Raw genomic sequence first — 21,924 nt, 5'->3', positions numbered from 1 at the left:
CAGCTCACCAGCACCATTTATTGAAGAGACCATCCTTTCCCCAATGTATGTTCTTGGCTCCTTCGTCAAAAATCAGTTGGCTGTAGGTATGTGGATTTGTTTCTGAATTCTCTATTCTGTTCCATTGGTCTATGTGTTTTTGGTGCAAGTACTTTGCTGTCTTGATTACTATTGGCTTTGTAGTATATTTTGAAGCCACAACATTCACACTGGGATAGTAAAATTACATTTCTGGGATAGTCTTTCAAAAAGTCTGTTTTTAACTTTTGTCTTCAAGAGCTACTTTCTTCTTGCTGTTCTGACCAGTGACCTTTTTCCATTTATTCTTAACTTTTTCTAAGAAATATTTTGGAGTTGTGCTAATGCTTTCCCATTTCCAATGGTTTCTTAATCATCTTTTTCTGTTGTTTGCTTAGTAGTTTTTGGAAACCTTTCATGTATTCTGGTGGAGGACAACCAGCCTGTGATATAACATTGCTACACTTCTTAATAATGGTTTTTCATCTTTAATGAAAAATGTAACAGCTTTTCCCTTATGCCCTGCTCCTCCAGTTCAACCTATCCCATGGACATATTCCACTGAGCTGGTTGGAAAGCCGTAGTTGATTGCCAAGTTTATGCCTTTAAAATCAATCCATCTTGCTAGTAAGGCTGTACAAATAAAAAGCCAGATTTTTCCTGCTCTGAAGCTGTGGGCTGTGTTATCTATTGCTGTGTTCTGTCTGCATAAATAACATCTACAATACTACCTTCATATAAAAGCTCATGAAAAAGTTCTTTAGCCCTTTAAATTGACTGAACAATAACAAGAACAGGTGGATTGAAACTCTTTTAAACAAGTTCTCTCATGGCCGAAAGTTTTCTAGTCTCAGACCCAACAAAGAAAAGTTCTTGTTCTACAGTCTCTACAGCAGAATTTCTTTCTCCAATGGATACAGTAATGACATTTTCCAGGTTGAGTTTGCACCACTGTTCAACATCATATGCAAAAGTTGCATTGAACATAGCTCTCCTGACCTTGTGGGATGTGCAGGCCAGGAAAATGGAAGCCAGCTGGTCTCCGAACCCAGTTTGCTATCTTCAAACAGTTTGTCTGACTCATCTACTACCAGCCATTCAATACTTGTTAGGTCTATTCCTGGTGGATCTTGCTGTAATAAATACGTAGGTCGTTTTGTAGTAGTCACAAGAGTATCAAACTTCTTAGATGATTTACATCCAAATTTCTTGGCTGCCACTACTGCTTTGTGAATCATATGTATCCTGAATCCTGATCCCTCAAGAGATTTTTATTAACTCTTGGTGAATCTGGCTGGCAAGTTCTCATGCTGGGGATATAATCAGGGCTCTGAAGCCCTTATCTGTGAGTTGTTTTCAGCTGCATTAAAATAGGAATGTTAAAAGCCAAAGGTTTTCCAGATCTGGTAGGAGCAGAAGCCAGAAACTCCAAACCATGCCACATAACTGGAATGGTTTGGATTTGGATTGGCGTAAGCATTTGGAAGCCTGCATCTAGAATGTTCTGAAACAGTCAAAAATTGATTTTATATTCCCGGTCAAGTTACTGAAATGTAGCAATTGGATCAGAAAGATCAGTTCCTTGGATGTGAATTTTGTGTTTATTATGGAAGAAGTTTATCTTTTCCTTTCTGAGATGTTCCAACTTTCCTGAAGTTAATTTTCTCCTTTAACTTTTTTATCTTCAATTTTTACTTCCATAGATAATATCCATTGTATAGTAGTACCTTCTTGAGAAGTAATTTCTGAAGCCTTCTTTTTCCTGTTTTTCTTGTTCTGCTCCCTCTTCCCTTCAGTTAAACCCTCTTCTTTCTTCTCTTCATTTTGGAGCGCCTGATGTGTTTGAAATGCTCCACACTCACATGGCACAGACTTGTTTCCAAGGAAATCCAGTCCCGGCAGCACCTCTGAAGAATCAAAGTCATATTACCTTTTTCTTACCTGGAATAGGGCTGCATTTGCAGAGAATCATCTCATATTGAATTTGGCCCCTGTGCCAAGCCTGCAAAAGAGATTGTGGACATCTATCTTTATCCAGAAAGATTTGCTGCCCCACTCTTAATCTCTTCTTTGATGCATTGGTCATTCAAGAGCATGTTCTTTAATTTCCATGTATTTGTGTAATTTTGCAAGTTCCTCTTGTTATTGATTTCTAGTTTTATTCCATTGTGCTCAGAAAAAGTGCTTGACATGATTTTGATTTTTCTGAACTTGTTGAGACTTAATTTGTGGCCTAACATATGGTTAGTTCTGAAGAGTGTTCCATGTGCTGATGAAAAGAATGTGTATTCTGCAGCTGTTGGATAAAATGCTCTGTATATGCCTGTTAGATCCATCTGGTCTATGGTGCCATTTAAATGCAATGTTTCCTTATTGATTTTCTGTCTTGATGTTTTGTCAAATGCTGAGAGTGGGGTGTTAAAGTCCCCAACTATTATTGCTTTGGTGTCTATCCCTTTAGATCTGCTAATATTTGCTTTATATATCTGGGTGCATATATTTTTATAATTGTTATATCTTCTCGCTGTATTTATCCCTTTATCATTATATAGTGCCCTTTTTTGTCTTAGTATGGATTTTGATTTGAAATCTATTTTATTTGATATAAGTATTGCTACTTGTGCTCACTTCTGTCTTCCATTTGCATAGAATATCTTTTTCCATCCTTTCACTTTCAGTCTATGTGTATCTCTGTAGGTAAGTTGTGTTTCTTGTAGGCAGCACATGAATGAGTCATTTTTTTAAAAAATCCATTCACCCAGTCTATGTCTTTTAATTGGGTCATTTAATCTGTTTACATTCAAGGTTATTATTGATATGTGAGGTCTTACACCTGTCATTTTGTTGGTTGTTTTCTGATTGTTTTGTACATCCTTTGTTCCTTTCTTCCTCTCTTATTGTTTATCCTTGTGGTTTGGTGGTTTTCTGTATTGAAAAAGTTTGGTTCCTTTCTCTTTCTAGCTTGTGTATCTCTTCTTCCTGTAAATTTTATATGTTCAGGTGCTTTCATGATGGTTGTTATTATTCTTTCTCTTCTAGATGTAGGGCTCCCCTGAGCTTTTCTTGTAAAGCCAGTCTGGTGGTGATAAATTCCCTTAATTTTTGCTTGTCTGAGAATGACTTTATTTCTCTTTCATTTCTGAAGATTAGCTTTGCTGGGTGTATTCTTGTCTGGGAGTTTTTCCTTTCAGTACTTTTCTCTCAGTCCCATTCTCTCCTGGCATATATGGTTTCTGCTGCAAAGTCTACTGTTAGTCTAATGAGGATTACCTTATATGTGACTTGACATTTTTCTTTTGCTGTTTTTAGAATTCTCTCTTTGTCTTTAACTTTGGATAGTTGGACTACAATGTGTCTTTGAGATGACCTGTTTGGGTTGAATCTATTTGGAGACCTTTAGATCCTTTTTCCTGGATTTGGATGTTCATATCTTTCTCAAGACTAAGGAAGTTTTCAGATATTATTTTATTAAACAGATTTTCAACATCTTTTTGTTTTCTTCTCCTGGAATGCCCATAATTCAAACATTTGTGTGCATAATAGTATGCCATACATATTGCAAGCTTTATTTTTTACTTTTGTCTTCCTGTGTTATTTCAAAACTGATGTCTTCAAGATCAGAATTTTTTTCTTCTGCTTGATCTCATCTGTTTATACTCTCAGATGTATTTTCACTTCATTCAATGAATTCTTCAATTCTGAGATTTCTGTTTGATTTTTTAGTTATATCTTTATCTTTGTTGAAATTCTTGTTCAGATTGTGAATTGTTTTTCTGATTTTGGTGAACTATTTGTCTGTATTCTCTTGTTTCTTATTGAGTTTCCTTAAGATAATTAATCTGAAATCCTTTTCAGGCAAGTTGGCAATTTTTGATTCTTTGAGCATTATTTTGCTTTTTGGTGCTGTCATGTTACCTTGTTTTTCAGTGTTGATATCTGTGCATTTGGTGGAATAGTCATCTCTTTGAAATTTGTAGAGTGGCTTGCATGGGGGAAAAACTTTCACCTGCAAATGTGTCCTAGGGTGTTGATTGGGTCGACTGCAATGGCTTTGTTCAGGAAGGACGTGGAAGTATAGACTCTGTAGTCCCTTCAGCTGTAATCCACTTTCACTATGTCTGTGAGTGACTTGTGACCTACGCTTTGGAGGTTTGTGGCAGTAGTGGCACAGCTTTGTTGGGGAAGTGATCACTGGGTTGGTTCACAAGCAGGGGTTCTGCACATGCACCCTGTGTCATCTTGGGAGCTTGTTCACTGGGGATGTGGTTTCTGCATTGATTCTCAGGCTGGGGGTGCATGCATATGATATTTCAGGGTCTCTGAGACTTGTTTTCCAGTTGCAGGGTCTCTGTGCTGCTTCTCTGTTCCACCAGGGGCATGTCAGCCAAGCTGTTTCTCACTTGGATGCATGTGGGTGTAATGGCTCAAAGACTCAGGGGTGGATCGTCCAGGGGAATGACAGCTGAGTTGTTTCTCGGAGCAAGGGGCTTGGGTAGCTGAGTGCAGGTCTGCTGATGGTCCTTCTGTGGTGCTACTTCTTGGGGCCAGATTTAAGATTGTACTTCCTTTGGCAGTTTGGGAGCCGGTTTGCCAAAGAACGGAGTTCCTGAGCCACTTCTCAGGAGTGAGTGAGGCCAAGTCAGGCCTCCTTGAGGGAGCTTGTACAGTCACTTCCTGGATGGTAGGCAGAGCTGCTAGGCAGGCCTGCAGCGAGAGGGCCAGTACAGGTGTTTCATAGATGGTGGGCAGAGCCGCTAGGCAGGTCTGCAATGAGGGGCCCCATACTATGAGGCTGCTTCTGGGACTGTTGGCAAGGCTGTTAGGTGGGAGTGTTCAGGATGGAACCACCTGGCCTCTTCTCTGGGAGGGTGCAGGTGCACTTTATTTTCACTGGCCTATGGGTGTATTCATTAGGGTAGTGACCCATGAGTTGTTTTTCTTTGGGTTGGGGGCTCAGATGCACACAATTTAGTCAGCTGGTGGGACTGGGGGTTAGGGAGAGGAATGGGTAGTAGTTTGTTTGTGGCAGGTCTGCCTGTCTGACCTCCAGCTGGGGATATAGGAATGCATTAGTTCAGCAGTCTAGGATTGGCTTTCCAGACGGCAGAATTAGAGTCACAGTCGTTATGAGCCCAGGCTTCATTCAAGCCATCAGGATCAGGGCATTGTTGCCTTCTGTGTGCACTGAGATGAGGGCAGAGCCTTAAGGCTGGGGAAACTTCATGACTACTGACTCCAGGGCAGGGCTTGCTGCTGGCAACGACTCTGGTTTCAAGATGGTGCCATCCTACATCAGCTTTGCTCATGAGGGTGGGTGGTGGGGAATGCACAGTTTGTGCTCCTGTTCTAGAGTGATGCAGTGCATATATTCTAGGCTGCTCCCTACACTTGGCTCTGGGCATGTCCTGCAAAGGATCTGCCATCCTCTGTGGTGAGGCTTGGGGTTGGTTTGGGTCCTCTGCCTAGTTTTTTGTGGCAAGGGAAAATTTCTCCTGCACCAGTACCAGTGTTGGATACATGGTGGCTGAGGTCATGTGCCTTCCTCTCCTCTCTATGCTGCCATCCTGGGCTTTCATGCTCCACAGGGATCTCACTAGTCTCCTGCTGTACTCCTATGCTCTCCCACAGATGCTCCTGTCAATACTTAGCTGTTAGTTGCTCTGGTTCTTTTCTGAGAGAGGAACATGCCCTTGGCACCTCTAGTCCACCATCTTGCGCTGCCTCTTCTCATGTGAATCTTAAGATGGGTTTTTCTATTTCTGCAATGACATCTTTGGGATTTTGATAGGGATTCCATTAAACTGTAGATTGCTTTGGATAGTATTGACATCTTAACAGTATTAAGTCTTTCAATTCATGAGCATGGGATGTCCATCTATCTATTCAAGTCTTGTATTTTATTCTTTTTGATGCTATTGTAAATTGAATCATTTTAATTTTCTTTTTAGATTGTTCATTTTTAGTGTATAAAAATGCAACTGGTTTTTGTGCGTTGATTTTGTATCCTGCTACTTTGCTGAATTTATTAGTTCTAATTTTTTTGTGTGCAATCTTTAGTGTTATTTATATATGAGTATAATTTTTAACCAGAGATTTCTACTTCTTCCTTTCCATTTTGTTTGCCTTTTATTTATTTTTTCTTACCTACCTGCTCTGGCTAGAGCTTCCAGTGCTTTGTTGAATAGAGGTAGTGAAAGTGAGCATCCTTGCCTTCTTCTGGTTTTAGAGGGAAAGCTTTCAGTCTTTTGCCATTGAGTATGATGTTCACTATGGGTTTTTCATATATGGCTTTTATTACATTGAGGTAGATTTGTTCTATTTCTAGCTTGTTGAGTGTCTTTATCATGAAAGGACTTTGTCAAATGCCTTTTCTACATCAACTGAGATGATCTTGCAGTTTTTTCATCATCCTGTTAGTTTGATGTATTACATTGATTGATTTTCACACGTTGAATCATCCTTGCATTCCAGGAATATATCCCACATGATATAATCCTTGTAACATGCTGCTGAATTTGATTTGACAGTATTTTGCTGAGGATTTTTGCAGCAATGTCATAAAGGATATTGGTCTATAGTTTTCTTCTAGTGTCTTTCTCTAGTTTTGGTATCAGGGCAAGGCTGGCCCTATGGAATGAGTTAGAAAATGTTTCCCCTTTTTCAATTTTTTGGGAGAGTTTAAGAAGGATTGGTGTTGGTTCTTTCTTAAATGTTTGATAGATTTCATCAATGAAGCCATTAGGTCCAGGGATTTTCTTTGAGGAGGTGTTAATTTTTTAATTTTTTTTTTTTTATTACTGATTCAATCTCCTTTCTAGTTATAGGTCTATTCAGATTTTCTATTTCTTCATGATTCAATCTTGGTAGGTTTTCTGTTTCTAGGAATTTTCCCACTTCATCTAGGTTATCCATTTTTTTAGTATACAATTGTTTATAGTACTCTTTTATAATCCTTTTTATTTCTGTAGAATTGGTGGTAATGTTCCTAATTCCACTTTTTAGTAATTTAAGTCTTCTTTTTTTAATTTTTAGTTGATTTAGCTAAAGGTTTATTAATTTTTATTGATCTTTTTGAAGAACTAACTTTTGGTTTTGTTGATTTTCTCTTTTTTTCTGTTTTTTTATTTACCTCTGTTCTAATCTTTATTATCTTCCTCTTCTGCTAGTATTGGGTTTGCCACTTGATCTTGATAATGTTTTAATAAAAAAGCAAATGTTACTACATGATAAATCTGTCCATATTCCCACAACTGTGTTTTTATATGTTTATTTTTTTTCATAATCCCACATTTTAAATGCACTTAAAAAATTGAGAAGGAGCCAAAGGCTTCATCAACTGCCAAAGGGGTCATGGCACAAAAAAGGTTAAGAACCTTACTCCTATCTAGGTCTCCTTGCTGCCCCCCACAATTCACAACTTTCAGTACATATTCTCTTTCTCCTTAATTCACTGGGTGTTAAACACACTAGTATCTTTATTATTCAATATTTCTTGAGCAAATCAAACCTTCTTCTACCTCATGGCTTTTACCCTTGCTATTTTCTCTATCAGCATGGCTTGCTTCCTTACTTGCTTTAGGTTTTTACTTAGATGTCACCTTTCCCTTGAAGTCTTCTCCATCCATTCTATATGAAATAGAAATGACCTCTTCCCTATCCCCTATACTGTTTTATTTTTCTCTATGGCATCAATCACAATCTGATTATTTAAATTGTGTGTCTTTGCTATAGGTTGTAAGCTCAGACGGCAGGGACTTCCTCTTGTTCACTGTTCTACTCCCAGGTTTTAAATTGTGTCTGGCACATAGTAGATGCTCAATAAATGCATGTTGTGCAGAAAGTGCTGTATATGTTAAAGATGGCAATTGTTTTGCAAGTTGCAAATTTCTTTCCTCTCTGCCTTTTATTTTTATAGTTAATTTTATCAGATGCTTTATAATTTTTTTCCTTCCTTTTTATGCTCAGGAAGGCCTGCCTCTAAATATCTATATTTCATTCTCCATCTTTACTTTTTTGGAGTCTATTTTTTTTTTTTAATATTTAACTTTTAAATTCATCTGGAATAAGAGTACTGTGTCAGTTGGGATCTGAAATACTTAAATATATTTTTCCTCAGATGGTTAAGCAATTCTCCCAATAGCACTCATTTGGGTAATCTGCCCTTTCTCCATGTATGTTAAATGACTAAAAAAAAAAAAAAAAGCCTATTTGGGGCTTGTTTCTGTGTTGTCTGTTTATTAATTTGTCCATTTTCTTACACCAGAAAATAGAAGTTTATTTTTGTAGTCTTGCAGTCTTTTAATTTCCACTAACGGGCTTTTATTTAGCATTAATGCACTTATTTGGATTTTTCACTTAGGTAAATGAAGTAAAAAGTCTAATAAAAGCAATAGAAAAAGCATACAATTTACGTCTTGAGGCTGTTTCATGCAAATATCATCTCCAAATATATTTTCATCTTCTCTTTTTCTGACTGAAAGGCACTCAGCAGGTTGGGAAGTAAAACAGAATTTTAGGACCCCGAGAAGACACACAGCAGACATGTAATGTAGCGTGCTTAGCAAAGCTTTTTATATACTTTTAAGTTGAACTAAACGTAATGTACTTAATAAATTGCTATTTGGGTTTTTCTTTGGCATAAACAGCCATGGAATGTAAACTAACATCAAAGACCAAAGACTTCTGACACACTATACTATTAAATTAATCCTTACACAATTCCAGAGGGCCAAAAAGGTTGAGAAGTTCGACATCTGGGGTCTTGGAGGCAATACACGGTAGAGTTTGAATTCGGACTCTGGGCCGTGGATCAACAAAGCTCCTGTGATTTTAACACACAGTGTCTCAGGTAACCACAGGCTACTGAGAGCATCCTAGACGCGGTGTTCTACTAAGCCGGGACGCTGAACCGGAGCGGAGCTACAAAAAGCTCTCAGGCCAATCAGCCATTCATAAAACAAACCCCGGCTTCGTCCATTTCCGGCACAGTCCGCCTCCAACTCTTTGTAACGAAGGGCAAGCGCCTCGCGACATCACACAAAGGACTTGGGAACCAGTTTGGGTCCACGGGTCCGCTGGTCTTCCGGTAGACGAGACAGAAACGCACTTCGCAGGGCCCCTTGCAAGCTCCTTCGGAGGTCCCGTGCGCTGCTCCATCGTCCCACCGGTTATCTCGCGAGACGACGGGTCCGCGGAAGGCACAAACTTCCCTTTCTATAGAGCCAAGGTTTCGCTGTTAAGTTCCGGGGTGCAGAAGTGGCTTTGTGGTGCTGCCTGTCATCGCTCAGGTATCCACCCCATTCCATACCGAAAACTTGGCTTTCTACCGCTATGGAAGGGCAGCAGGGGCAAGAAGGTCACACAACCCTAGCGGTCGCCCAGGCTCATTTCAAAAAGGGAGAGTACGCGGCAGCCGAGGGCTTGTACACCGCTTACATTCGCCAGTGCGCCTGTGCGGCCGCAGCCGGCTCGAGTCCCGCGAGGTAACTATCGCGAGACGTGGGGGCGGTGGTTGCTTCCGGGGTGGGTGCGGGCCGGGGAGGGTAGCGTCCAAGAGCGGACCCCTGTGCTGTCCATTGGCGCGGGCCGTAGCCTGTGCTCCCGGTGTCCCCCCCTTCCACGTCACTCACGGTCCGGTCCACAGACTTAGAGCGAGTGGGGCTTTTCCACTTGTCGTGGTAACAGGCGGGTATTCCCGGGGAGGGGAGGGTGACAGGGCCGGGCAGAACTTAGTATCGTGACTCCAACCACACGTCGTGGCAGGGGCTTTTTGCTTTGTTTTTCATTTGTTATGAAAAACATTTAAATACTGCGTATGGACAAGAGTATGATGAACCTCTAGGAAGTTCATCGCTCGGCTTCAGCACCGTCCGTTCACCCGGACACCATTCATCCATGCTGTATAGTCATAATGTCATTACTGTCACATAATTCCTTCATATCGAATATCCAGTCAGTGTTGGAACTTCCCTGATTGACCACTATGGTGTTTCGTTGTTGTTATTTGGTTGCTTTGTTTTCAGCAGTTGCTTCAAGTCTGGATACATACCAGGTCTTTTTTAATCTTTAAGGTTCCTTTCTTATTTATTTTTTTCTTGCAGTGTATTTGTTGAGGAAACCGATTTGTGTGTCTTGAGAGTTTCCATATTTTGGGTTTCCTGAATGCATCTCTGATGTCATTTATGGTTATCTACCTCCTATATTGCTTGTGAACTGGTGGTTAAATCTTGAGGTTTGATTGAATTCCGACTCATTGTTATGGCAAGAATGGAAGAGTACTTCAGAAGGCTTGTGGAAAAGTAGAACTGGAAGATAACACAAATCTTTCCATGATCTTTTTGAAATAGCCTTGTACTTGAAGGTGGGATGCATACTTCCACCAGGAAGCGTATCATGTCAGGTTGTCTGTCCCTGAGGATGTTAGCCACCTCACCTGCTAATCTCTGCTGTCGAAAGCATCTTTGTGGTTTATGGCTGGATGTGTGTCATTTGTTGTTATTCCAAGTTTTGCCTTTACTGTGCTTATTGATGGTGTGGAGTGGGCCAGGATGAGAAAAGAAAGAACAGAGAGGTTGGTCGAACAGCTTTTTTGATAGTTGTGAGTAATCTGCACCCACCACCCTCCTGTTCTCTCAAGAATTTGATTTTTCTTGACAGGATGCCAGCTTGTTTTTTGTATGAGACTTAACTAAATACCATGGACCAGATTCTTATTCGTTTGTTAGACTCATATGGAATTAAACCAGAAAGATAAAATTGCTTTCTCATTTTAATAATACACTAGAATAATAGTTAATAGAAGTTTGCAAATAGGCAATAAGATGGTACCACCATCCCCACCTACCACCCCCCAAAAGATTAGTAAACGTAGAAAACTTAGTTCTCTATCCTTTTTCAAGCTCTAAGAATAGACTTACCTAGTAGGTTTTCAAAAGTATTCATCAGCAATAGGTATATTGATGCTGTCTAGTCTTCTTCCTCCTTTGCACACCTTAGCTTAAGGACACAGTGTCTATAGCAAATGTAATTTCTGCCCCTTACCAGCATGGGAAAGAAAATCTGCCATGGTGAAGTAGAATGGAGTTCACTGTGCCTGAATTCCAGTCTTGGCTCAGCCACCTACCAAGCACCTTTTCTCAGCCTTTGTTTCTCATCTGTAAATGAGCCTTCAATCCACTGGTTAAATTCTATTACAAGAGGTACTGTCATTACAGTAATCTCAATATTACAAAAAAATTCAGCTTCAACTGTTAGCCCATTTCTTTAAAGTATGAAACACAATTTTCACATAAAAAGTCAGCTTTTAGAATTTATTGTAATGAGATCTAATTCTAAATCTAACATTCTCTGATCATCTGAAAATAAGAATTTATAACAAAGTTATGAAGCTTCATACTTAATGACTAAAACCTTACTGGTGTCCTGAGGCTGCATTTATCTTCACATCCTCTACTGGGCAGCAGTTCAACTAGTGTCGTAACAGAGATAGATGAAGGGAGTGTGCCCTCTTGTTCCCTAGGTTCGAACAGCGGCGCTGGTGGCATCCAGAGGTGTCTTTGTACCCAGTCTCTCTGTGACATGGCTCACAGAACAGAAATTTTCTAAAATTGCAGCAGTTTCTCTCTATTGTTAGCAAACTTGGACTTGAGGGCTGTGCATACCTTTTATGGCAGCAGTAGTTACAGTCCCTGTCTGAGATCTCAAGTTTCAAGATGTTAAGAGAAGTAGCTTTTAATAACACTGACTGCAGTCACAAATATTTTCTGAGGACTATACTTTGCATTATGTGGTATAACAGAAATGACAGATAAGTTGAACCTGTGTCTTCTCCGTTTGGTTCAAATTTGAGAATCACTTTGGAAAAGTACAGAGGAAAACAGAATTGTCTGTGACACAGAGCAGAGTCTCTAATGTCCTCTGTGCAATGATTTGTCCTGTGCAGAGAAATGTTCAGGGCAGTCGGGGGCCGTGACCTGTTGAGCTGGTGGTTCATCAGAGCTGTTGGGTGTCCAACCCCTTACAGGAAAGTCTGCTCACTTGAGCTCTTTGGGCGGCCTCTGGAGCCCTCAAATGCACAGCTGATTCTGCATACAGGACATCCAAAGAAGACCAGAGCTCAACCAGCCTTCCTAGCAGGAAGCTGGCCTGGTGTTGGGGAGGATCCCGGTTAAGGCTGGAGGGAGGGCAACTGTATTCTGAGAGCACTTCCCAGCGATCAGCATGTTAAGTTTTCACCTAGAGTTAACTTGTTTTTCATTATTGGTAGAAAATAATTTTAAATCTCATTGTTTTAAGGCCACTATAAATTTGAGAATAAAATTGACTATGCATTTTGTGACATGTCCGTAGCAAACTTTAACTTTAGGCTGGCTTTCCCTCCTTGCTCAGCATGTATCGGATCTGTCTTCTTTGCTCTGCTGGTGTGTGCTTAGGAAATGAACAATCATTTAAATGTTATATTCAGCAAAACAAGTTGGCAATGAACAGAGGCTTTGAACACACTGTAAACAATATTCTTTTCAGCTTGACATTGTGGTGTGACAACCCTACCAAAGTATGTAACAGGGTTAAACAAAAATTGATGCCACTTCTTTATTTATGAGGGTACTTTTAAAAAGTTTGTGCAGAAACAGAATTAAAAGATAGTACAGTCTTTCCATGAACTTTTTGAAGACCTCTGGTATTTGTACTTTGTTTCTTCAGCTTGGTTTTCAGTGTAGATACTGCATGCTATATATAGGCTATGAAAGTTTGACAATACCCAAAAGAGAATGAAAGGAGAAACAAGAGGAATTTGGTAACACAGTGTTTTTAACGTGAACTTTCTGTTTAAAGCAAATGCAGCCCTGAGGATTTGGCTACTGCATATAACAACAGGGGGCAAATCAAGTACTTCAGGGTTGATTTTTATGAAGCCATGGAGGACTACACATCTGCCATAGAAGTCCAACCCAATTTTGAAGTTCCGTATTACAACAGAGGGTTGATACTGTATAGGCTGGGTAAGATTTTTTTTTTTCTTTTGTCATTGACTATACTCTTTTATTTCAGAGCTTTCAAATGATGTAAAACTAATGTGGTCATCATCAAGTTTTAAAATCATGTGAAAATTAGGTTTAGAGCTCAGAACAAAGGAAGTTTACCTGTTTATTTTAGGCTTTTGACAGGCATTATAGTTCATAGCAGAGCACTGGGGTGGGAATTGGACCTGGGCGCAGGAGTGGGGGCGATCCCATTACCTTTTGTTTGTGCATTCCCAACTGCAAAACAAAGGTATTGCTGATGATCACCTGTGAAACTTTTCTGAGTTAAAATCTTTGAAGACACATGAGACAATAGGAATTGAAGAGGTTTTAGATCCTTGCATTAAAGGGACAGTAGATACTGTTTCTCATTTAAAGTGTAAAAAAGAAAATTAATTTTCTGTTAATTTTTCTGCAGTCATGAAAACAGGTGATATAGTCTTGTTGAAATTTTATGATGTTTTATGTACTTACCTGTTACTTTTGATGTTTGATGTTACTTATAAATAAATTCATAGCTAATTTTAGGTGTATAATTTCATAAGGGCACACAAAATTACTTTGACATACACATCCTTATATGGTTGTTAAGAGAAAAAAAAATCCTTTACTCAAAGTGGTTGAAAGCCCATAAATATAAAAGCAAAAGTATGTGTATTCAAACTTTGCTATGAATAATATATAGAAACACTCAGCTTTTTTTCTCTTTTCCTTTTTTTTGGGGTTCTGGTACAGGATATTTTGATGATGCTTTAGAAGATTTCAAGAAGGTATTAGATTTAAATCCTGGATTTCAAGATGCTACTTTGAGCTTAAAACAGACTATTCTAGACAAAGAAGAAAAACAAAGAAGAAATATTGAAAAAAATTATTGAAATTTTTAATTGAAATAGTAACTCATGATTTTTACATCTGCATCTAACTGTCTCTAATTTAAATAGATATTGAGCTGTTTTGATTTATATTTAAGATAAAGATATTTATGCTTTAGTAATGAAAGTTTAATGTATTTAAGATAGTTAATTTCAGGTGGAGAAATGATTTATGTTGAATAAGTATGCTTTTTATAAAGTGTAAATGAGTAATATCAATGTGTAAGTGTATAGTATTACAGTAAAATATTTTTTAAAAAGGGAGGTATTTTTTTCAGTAAAACTATTTTCTTTTTTACTTTTTATTTCCAACGTTTTATTTAAAAAATTTTACATCTGCAGAACAGTGACTGTGTAATGCAATAAACGTCTATAAACTGTTCACTTAGATTCATGAGCTGTTAACATTGTGCCACATTTGCTTTTTTAAATATTTAAATAATATAATTTTTTGCTGAACCATTTGAAGGTGCAGATAACCCAATACTTCACCCCTAAATATTTCAGCTGCATCATATAGGAATAAGGACATCCTCTTTTATAGCCACAATACCATCATAACACCTAATAAAAATAATTCTATAATGACGTCCATGTCCAGCCCATATTCAAATTTCCCCAGTTATTTCCAAAATGTATAGATTTTTATTTCTGGATATAGAGCCAATCAAGCTTTACTGCATTTATCATTGTATCTCTTTGAGTTCTTTTAGTCTTGAATAGTCTCCTACCCATTTTCTCCGCATAGCTTTTGCTTTGAGGGTAAAGCTACTTTATATAGCTAAGCTAGAGAGACATAACATTTGGGCTTAAAAATAAACACATGTCCTACAGGAGAGCAATTTGAAACAATTCAACTTACACTTGATTTTCTATAGGAATCATTGATAATAAGATAGGTTAAGATTTAAATATTGAACATAGTTTTCTGTCTCTGGATAATGACAATAATTATTCTCATCATTAACATTTACTGAATACTTAATAGAAACCAAGTACTGTTCAAACCATTTATATATAGGTCTGGGATGGGGGCAGATAGAGAGGTGAGGAACGGACAAAAAGTACTTCATAAATATAAAGCTTTAAAAAACTGATTTTATTTGGGTGCTGCCAGCAAATGATTAGGCCGTGGTCAGGCTATCAAGAACTGGGAGGAATGTGAAGGGAAAAGAAACCCAAGCCAGCAATGTCCATCTGCAGTTTTTAGTTTCTTATTGTTGTAGTTTGGCTTTGAAAGATACCCTGCATCTCGGGATCCCCCAAATTAGTTTATTACTGCTGTTGAAGAGCTGTTCTGGAGTGGAAATTCCTCAAATCAGGAGAAAGGAGTGTGTTTGTCAGATGTCTCCAGACGAAGGTGCAAAGTGACCCCTGTGGGCCTTCTCAGATGCAGTCGCCATCAGCAGCCCTAAGAAGTTTTTTGAGTAAAAGTGATCTCATGAAGCAGAAAAAATAATTGCCCTGTTTGTAGTTCATAAATAATATTTGGCAAAATACATGGAGATTTGGGCTGCAGGTGAACAAATATTAAGAGGAAGTTAAGTTTGATGGCCTAGAAGCAAAAAAAACCCTCTATATTTCCGGAATTATTTATATTTTCCAATATGATTTATCTTTCCATTTGTTGGAAATATCTTTAAAAGAAATCATGAAATTGCATGAAAATGTGGAAAAATCCCTTTTAAGAAAACTTTAAAAAAAAAAAAAAGCCAGGTTGCTTGACCTTGGGAGAACTTAAAGCCATTCCACCCAGAGAATCAAATAATACTTTAGTAACTTTATTTGCTCTTGGCTTATATTTTCTTTTCTTTCCTCTTGACTGGGATCAGATGTAATATGAAATCAAAAACGTGTTAAAAAATTACATTTGGTTTTTCCAAATTACATCTGGATTTTATTCAAGTTTCTTTATCCTTTATCAGAAAAAAATCGCTGAAATTCAGAATCATCACTTGCTGATTGGGAAGGGGGACCCAGGTACCTATTTTTCTCTTGTCTTGTGACTGGAAATAACTAAAGAATAATATATTTACCTTATTTATCTTCAAAACTTTAGGCATTACACATTCAGATTCTAAGTTTCTGATTGACTAAATAATACCTTTGAGATATACCTTAAAGATATTCTTTTATGTTTGTTATCATTCATATTTCCCACATTTCAATATTTGTTGAGTTCTTCCTTTTTTCTACTAGAAAAGTACCCAAACTATATTGTTTCCTAGTTTTTTTCTCTGCCAAAAGCAAAGCAGAAAAGAATTGTGGTTCGTTATAAAGTTTGTCTTTTACAAAGTAAGGGAGAATAAATGGATTTAAGTTACTTTTGAGTTTAGAAAGTTACTCTTAACACTAGTTAAAAAGCGTGGAACTATTTGTTTTTTTCTGAAATCTGGAACTGAATGAGGCCCATAACTTACTTTATGATAGCAAACAGTGGTCCAGCTGTGGAGTAGCAAACTAAGTGTTCCAATCAGCTTTTTGTCATTATCTATTTGCCCTTTTCTGTATTTTTTCTGCTTTTTCTGTCTTTTATTGGTCTCTCTGCCCTCCCAATCCTGAACATAGTCTTGGTCCCTTGCCATTTTGCAGATCTTAAATATTTTCAGCGGGCATAACATAATTGAACACTGCCACTCAGGGCAAATCAATTCAGCATTTACGCTAGTCTTTCTCTCAATATCTCCATCACTGCCAAGTCTAGTCCCCTTAAAAATATAACTAGAAGTTTCAAATAATTAAACCTATCTCTTACTTTACTTTGCTTCTGCTAAGTGAAGAGCCATTAAATGAAAAAAATATTTCCATCAATTTTAATTGGAAAAGTTATGAATTCCATTTTATCCCCAGATACCCACTTTTCGCAGAGAAAAATAACAATTGAGCAATGAAAACAAGTTTCTATAGGGAATAATTTAAAAGTAAACAGTTTGTATGTAAACTGTAAAAACATGAATGTTTTCTATATTTGTTTTTTCTTTCTGAAGCTTTAAAAAAACCCCTGCTTTATTGAGATACAATTCGTATATTGTACTATTCACCCATTTAAAGTGTACAATGGTTTTGAAGTATATTCAAAGTTTCTGCAGCATTTTTTAAGACCAATTTGTCAAGCTTTTTGGATCACAGTCTTTTTACATGCAAACTGCACTTAATAATAATAAAGTTATAACTGAAAAACACCTTTAGGCAAATTAAAGACTAAACACAAGAGTGCTTCAAAAACCTAACAGCACGTGCACAAAACTGATTGAAGGGTCGTAAGAGATGATTCCAATTTATTTCATGTGATATTCTCTGACTAGCACCTTGTGTTGAGTGAATCAGAAGGTGTGTCTCTGCCTGAAACTATGATGTTGAATTTATTTAGTGTGTTTGGGTTAACAGATTGTTATTTTTTAAAACTAATTGTTGACAAACATGAGGCATAACTTTTTAAGAGCCTAGTGAAAAGCTGACAGAACAGTTGCTGTGTGAGCTCAGAGTGTAATTTTAACAGCTTCTGTATAAACTCACATTTTGGTGTTTTCTATATTTCTCAAAAATGTAACAATAAGTTATGAGACTGGGGTTCCATTTTAAAATGGCATTTGATTGTAGAGGGAGAGAGATTTGTTAAATTTCACATCTAATGTTAGGAAACTTCAAAAGACACCATTTCATTCATTACAAAAAAGAAAAGAGGATAAATGCAATTTAATTTTTATTTTTGGAAAATAAAAGCAATTGGCAAGATTAAGAAAACAGAGTTTATGCTTTTTAAAATCATAAGAAGATAAAAGCACGCATCCATGTAATAAAGACAAATGAAAAAAGGAAAAAAATCCTGTAAGGAAGTCCAGAAAGAAATTATGGCCTGTGAATATGGATGTAACAGTAAAATAAAAGTACAGCAGTATAATCCCAGGGTTGCATGTGTCAGGACAGAAACATGTGTGCAACAGTGCGGTGAAGACGGCCTTTTTTTTCACAGAGGAGGAAGCTGAGGCTACGAAATTCAGTAACTTGCTCAAAGCTATGTCCAAAATCCAAATAAATATTTGAAACTGCAATTAGTATCAATTTTTCTGTTGTTGTTGATGTTGGCATCAATTCAAAGCAGATATGTGGACTTTTTTCTTTATCCTGATACAAAATTTAAATTGCTCATAAAATGTTTTAGTACCTATCAAGGTGAGTATCAAATCAATGTTAAAATATATTTAGTTTTTACTCTGAATCATTATTGCAATACTAGAATTGCTTGTTGGTCATTTTCCTTCTTGACTGAAAGCGGATGCAGAAGATGGTGAAAAGCAGATTACTATTAAGAGCAAACTCCATTAGGAAGCTTGAAAGCCCTGGCTGCCAATGTGTAAATTTGTGTTTTATATTGAGAAAAAGTATCCTGCACTTTGAAATAAGGCAAAAGGCGGTTGCATGTCCTTTCAGTATCACACTGAGCACAGTATAACAGACCCACCTAAGGACTGCTTATTTCTCCAGGGCGTTGGCCTTTTTTTTTGATTTTCTATTTACTCTTCATTAGGACGCAGACTCTGTGAGATTACATGTGACTTGCAGATTTTTGTTCAGAGGAGATGCAACTGAATTCTGTCTGGTAGGAAAGATAACCCTGAAGGTTATGGTTTTATTGCCCTGAAGAACATTAGCCAGTTTTACATCTAAACTAGCTAATTTGTTCCCAAATTCTTTCTTCATTGACCACAAATACTCAGTTCTTCAAGTGGCTCTTTTACCAGCCTGGTGGTTCTCTCATTTGAGTTAATCATTTGTCATGTTTTCATTCTGTATTCTTGTGAGTCATGCTTAACTTTTATAAATATATATTTTGATACTACTATTGAAAAAACACAAAAAAACCTTAAATAGAGCTTATTATATTGTCACCTTATTTTTAGCAGTAATAAGAATAAAGGGGGACTGAAAAGTTTCGATTTTTCTGATGCTTATATAAAATATTAAGCAATTTTTGTTTGGATTGTATGGAGGTTTAATTGAGCTCTGGCTGAAGCAGAGTGTTAAGTAAGACCTTTACCTTAAATTAAAACAGGTAAAAAGTATGCCTTTTAGAAGTAGCAAAAAATGCAGAAGAATATATTGTAAAAAGTGAAAGTTCCCCTGTTAAGACCCTTCCTTATACTCACTCTCACTGTCTTGGAGTAACCACTGTTAAGTTCATACTTATCCTTCCAGACCTTTTTCTTTGTACAAATACATGGACCCATGCATGCATATACATGCATAGAATTAGGGTATACAGATTATTATTTAGTAACTTAAATCGTTTATCTTGGAAATTTTTCTATGTAAGAACATAGAAAAATTCTGCTTAGACCTATAATATTAAAAACCACATTAAAATGCCTGCCAATTTTTTTGTTATAAAATTAATACACGGATATGGTAATAAAAAAGTAGTGCAGGAGGTATAAATGAAAAGTAAGACCCCCCCTCCTTCACATTCCCCTCTAGAGGTAACCATTTTTAACCACAACAACTGGAAACAAGGGGTTAAAAGGCTTCCTATTCCTGCTAGTCACACCTCTGACAAATCACACTTAGTTCTGTTCCCCACCTTAGTGGCTCTGTTCCCTCTAGGCCATTGTACCAAGTTTGTACCAAGAATACCTCTGAATATATTCTTTTGGCACCACATTTATTTGAACGTATTTCCATTTATTAGAAAGCTCTTTCTAAGATTACAGAGTTGATCGAACAAAGTAGTGCAAACCAAACGTGTCCAAAACAGAGCTCTCGGTCGTCCCCACACAGCACATTCAGAAGCGCACACCGCAGGTTCTAACCTCGACACAGACCCAGATTCCAGAAGTTTTCCTCTCATTGTTACCACCCCAGGCCAAGGCGGCACACCCCCCTCTGCACTGTGGGTCTCCTCCTTTGGCCCTCACCCCCAAAGTCTGTTTCGACATGGCCACCAGAGTGAGGGGTTGAAAGCATGCGGTGGCTTCTCACATGTCTCGGTGAGAAGCAAGGTTCCCACAAAGGCTACCGTCGGGGAACTGCACCCTTGCTCTTCTCTCCAGCCCTCTCCCCGCAACCTCAGCCTGCCCCAGTTCTGACTACCCTGTTTAAAATTGCAAATCCCAATCACATTCATCTTGCTTTATTTTTTTTTCTATCTACCAATACCATGGTTTTATTTAGCCTGATTTGTCTTCTCCCCACTGGAAGTTAAGCTGTGGGAGGGCAGGGATTTTTGTCTGTTTCGTGCCGTATCCTCAGCACCTAGAACAGTACTTGGTGTGCAGAAGGGCCTGAGATATGTTGAATGGACAAATGAGTCAGTTATCACAATCTGTTCATTAACTTGCTATTTAGATCCTGCAGATCTGTCACTGGCTAATAGGTATAGGATGGACAAGTGTTTGACCCCTTCTCAGTTAGCCTTGAGAATAGGGTCCGATTGATGTTTTCATTTTATTTTAAACAGCTCACAATTCTAGTTTAATTTAGAGGAAGAAAGCCCTCTAAAAGGCAAGGTCAAATTCAGCAGGGAGTATAGCTTTATTACAGGTACCGGTTATGGGTTGAATTGTGTCCCCACAAAAGATATGTTGAAGTCTTAACCACCGGTTACTCAGAATGTGACCTTATTTGGGAATGGAGTTATTGCAGATCTAATTAGTTGAGATGATAGAGATGGAGTGGGTCCTTATAAGAAGTAGTCTGGACACTGACACAGGGAGAACACATTGTGAAAACGGAGGCAGAGATTAGACTTCTGCTGCCGTAAGCGAAGGAATGCCCAGGCTGCCAGAAACTGGAAGAGGCAAGGAAGGATTCTCCCTGAGAACCTTCGGAGGGAGCGTGGCCCTGCCCACACCTTGATTTTGAACTTCTGGTCTCCAGGACTGAGAGAACACATTTCTGTTCTTATAAGCCACCCAGGTTGTGATGCTTTGATATGGCAACACTGGAAAACTAAGCCAGTACCCAATAAATACTAGTTAAGTTTTCAAATGGCAGGCCTTCTGCACGTGTGCTTTCGTGTTCTTGCACCCCAAAGGCACCTCTATAGAAAAAAAGGTGAGCCTTTTGGTAGAACAAGCCAATAAACTAAAGAGTTCCAAGGTAGGGGAGGGAAAAGGGGGGCTATTATTTCTTTATTTGGTCATGACCCTGACTGAGTCAGGAGAGGAACCCATGACTAAGCACCGAACGAAACATGCTGGTTTGCTCTGGCCGCCTGCTGAGAAAATCATAACCACCCTGTGTGGCTTGGAGACACTCAGCGCTTGGAGAACTGAGGCTCCTCTGACTTGAGATTGGAAAAGAAAAGTGGGAGTCGCTTCAGGTTGCCAAACAACAAACCATTACTAACAAGCCAGGTGAAAAAACATCCAAGTTGGCCGAGCAGGCAGGCTTGGGAGCTGTCAGTCTGGGACTCGAAGAACAATAATTATTTCCATTATGAAGACCAGATGCCAGTAGACTTATTGGAATTGGCCTAGTCTCTGGAATGGTGAGGGTTGGGGAGGTAAATGGAGCGGGGTGCGTGCATGTGGAGCCCCAAGCCTCAATCTGTCACTTACCCCAGCTCGTGACAATGGCTGATGTCCTCTTCTCTACCCCTGCTAGTCTCATTCCCAACTCCCTGCCCTTGCTCAGTGTTCTTTCTCAGAACATCCTCTTTTCCTCCCTTACTTAAATCTCACTCATTCTTCAAGGACCAGCCCACATCCCAACAACCACCATTAAACCTTTCCTGCCAGAATCAACCCAAAGTCACCTCATTTTCCAGTTTCTATTGCACTGTCGCCTAGACAGAGCACCCTTGCTACTGAACGTGGGCCGTGGGCTGGTACCACAGGCATCACCTGGGAGTTTGTTAGAAATGCAGACTCTTGGCCCTATGCCGGACCTCTCAAATCAGAATTTACATCTTACCCAGATCCCCAGGAGGTTCACAGGCACACTAAGGTGTAGGGGGCACTGGTCTGTGGCTCTGGTTTTGAGCCTGATCTCGGGACCAGCAGCACCTAGGAACT

General features: G+C 38.5%; 1 protein-coding gene and 1 pseudogene across 1 annotated transcript; one reads left to right on the top strand and one right to left on the bottom strand.

Annotated features, from left to right (window-relative positions):
- Positions 1–259: 259 nt before the first annotated feature.
- Positions 260–9,174, bottom strand: LOC103590985 (annotated as a pseudogene).
- TTC32 (tetratricopeptide repeat domain 32) lies at positions 8,254–14,294 on the top strand. Its single transcript, XM_008573236.1, has 3 exons — positions 8,254–9,500; positions 12,853–13,019; positions 13,776–14,294. The coding sequence occupies exons 1-3, from the start codon at positions 9,349–9,351 to the stop codon at positions 13,913–13,915; spliced, it is 459 nt and encodes a 152-aa protein (XP_008571458.1). The 5' UTR covers positions 8,254–9,348; the 3' UTR covers positions 13,916–14,294.
- Positions 14,295–21,924: the final 7,630 nt, after the last annotated feature.

Source organism: Galeopterus variegatus, unplaced genomic scaffold (genome assembly GCF_000696425.1).
Source record: "Galeopterus variegatus unplaced genomic scaffold, G_variegatus-3.0.2 Scaffold52, whole genome shotgun sequence".
Taxonomy (NCBI): domain Eukaryota; kingdom Metazoa; phylum Chordata; class Mammalia; order Dermoptera; family Cynocephalidae; genus Galeopterus; species Galeopterus variegatus.
The sequence above is the reverse complement of the archived record's forward strand: the minus strand, read 5'-3'. Positions and strand labels throughout refer to the sequence as shown.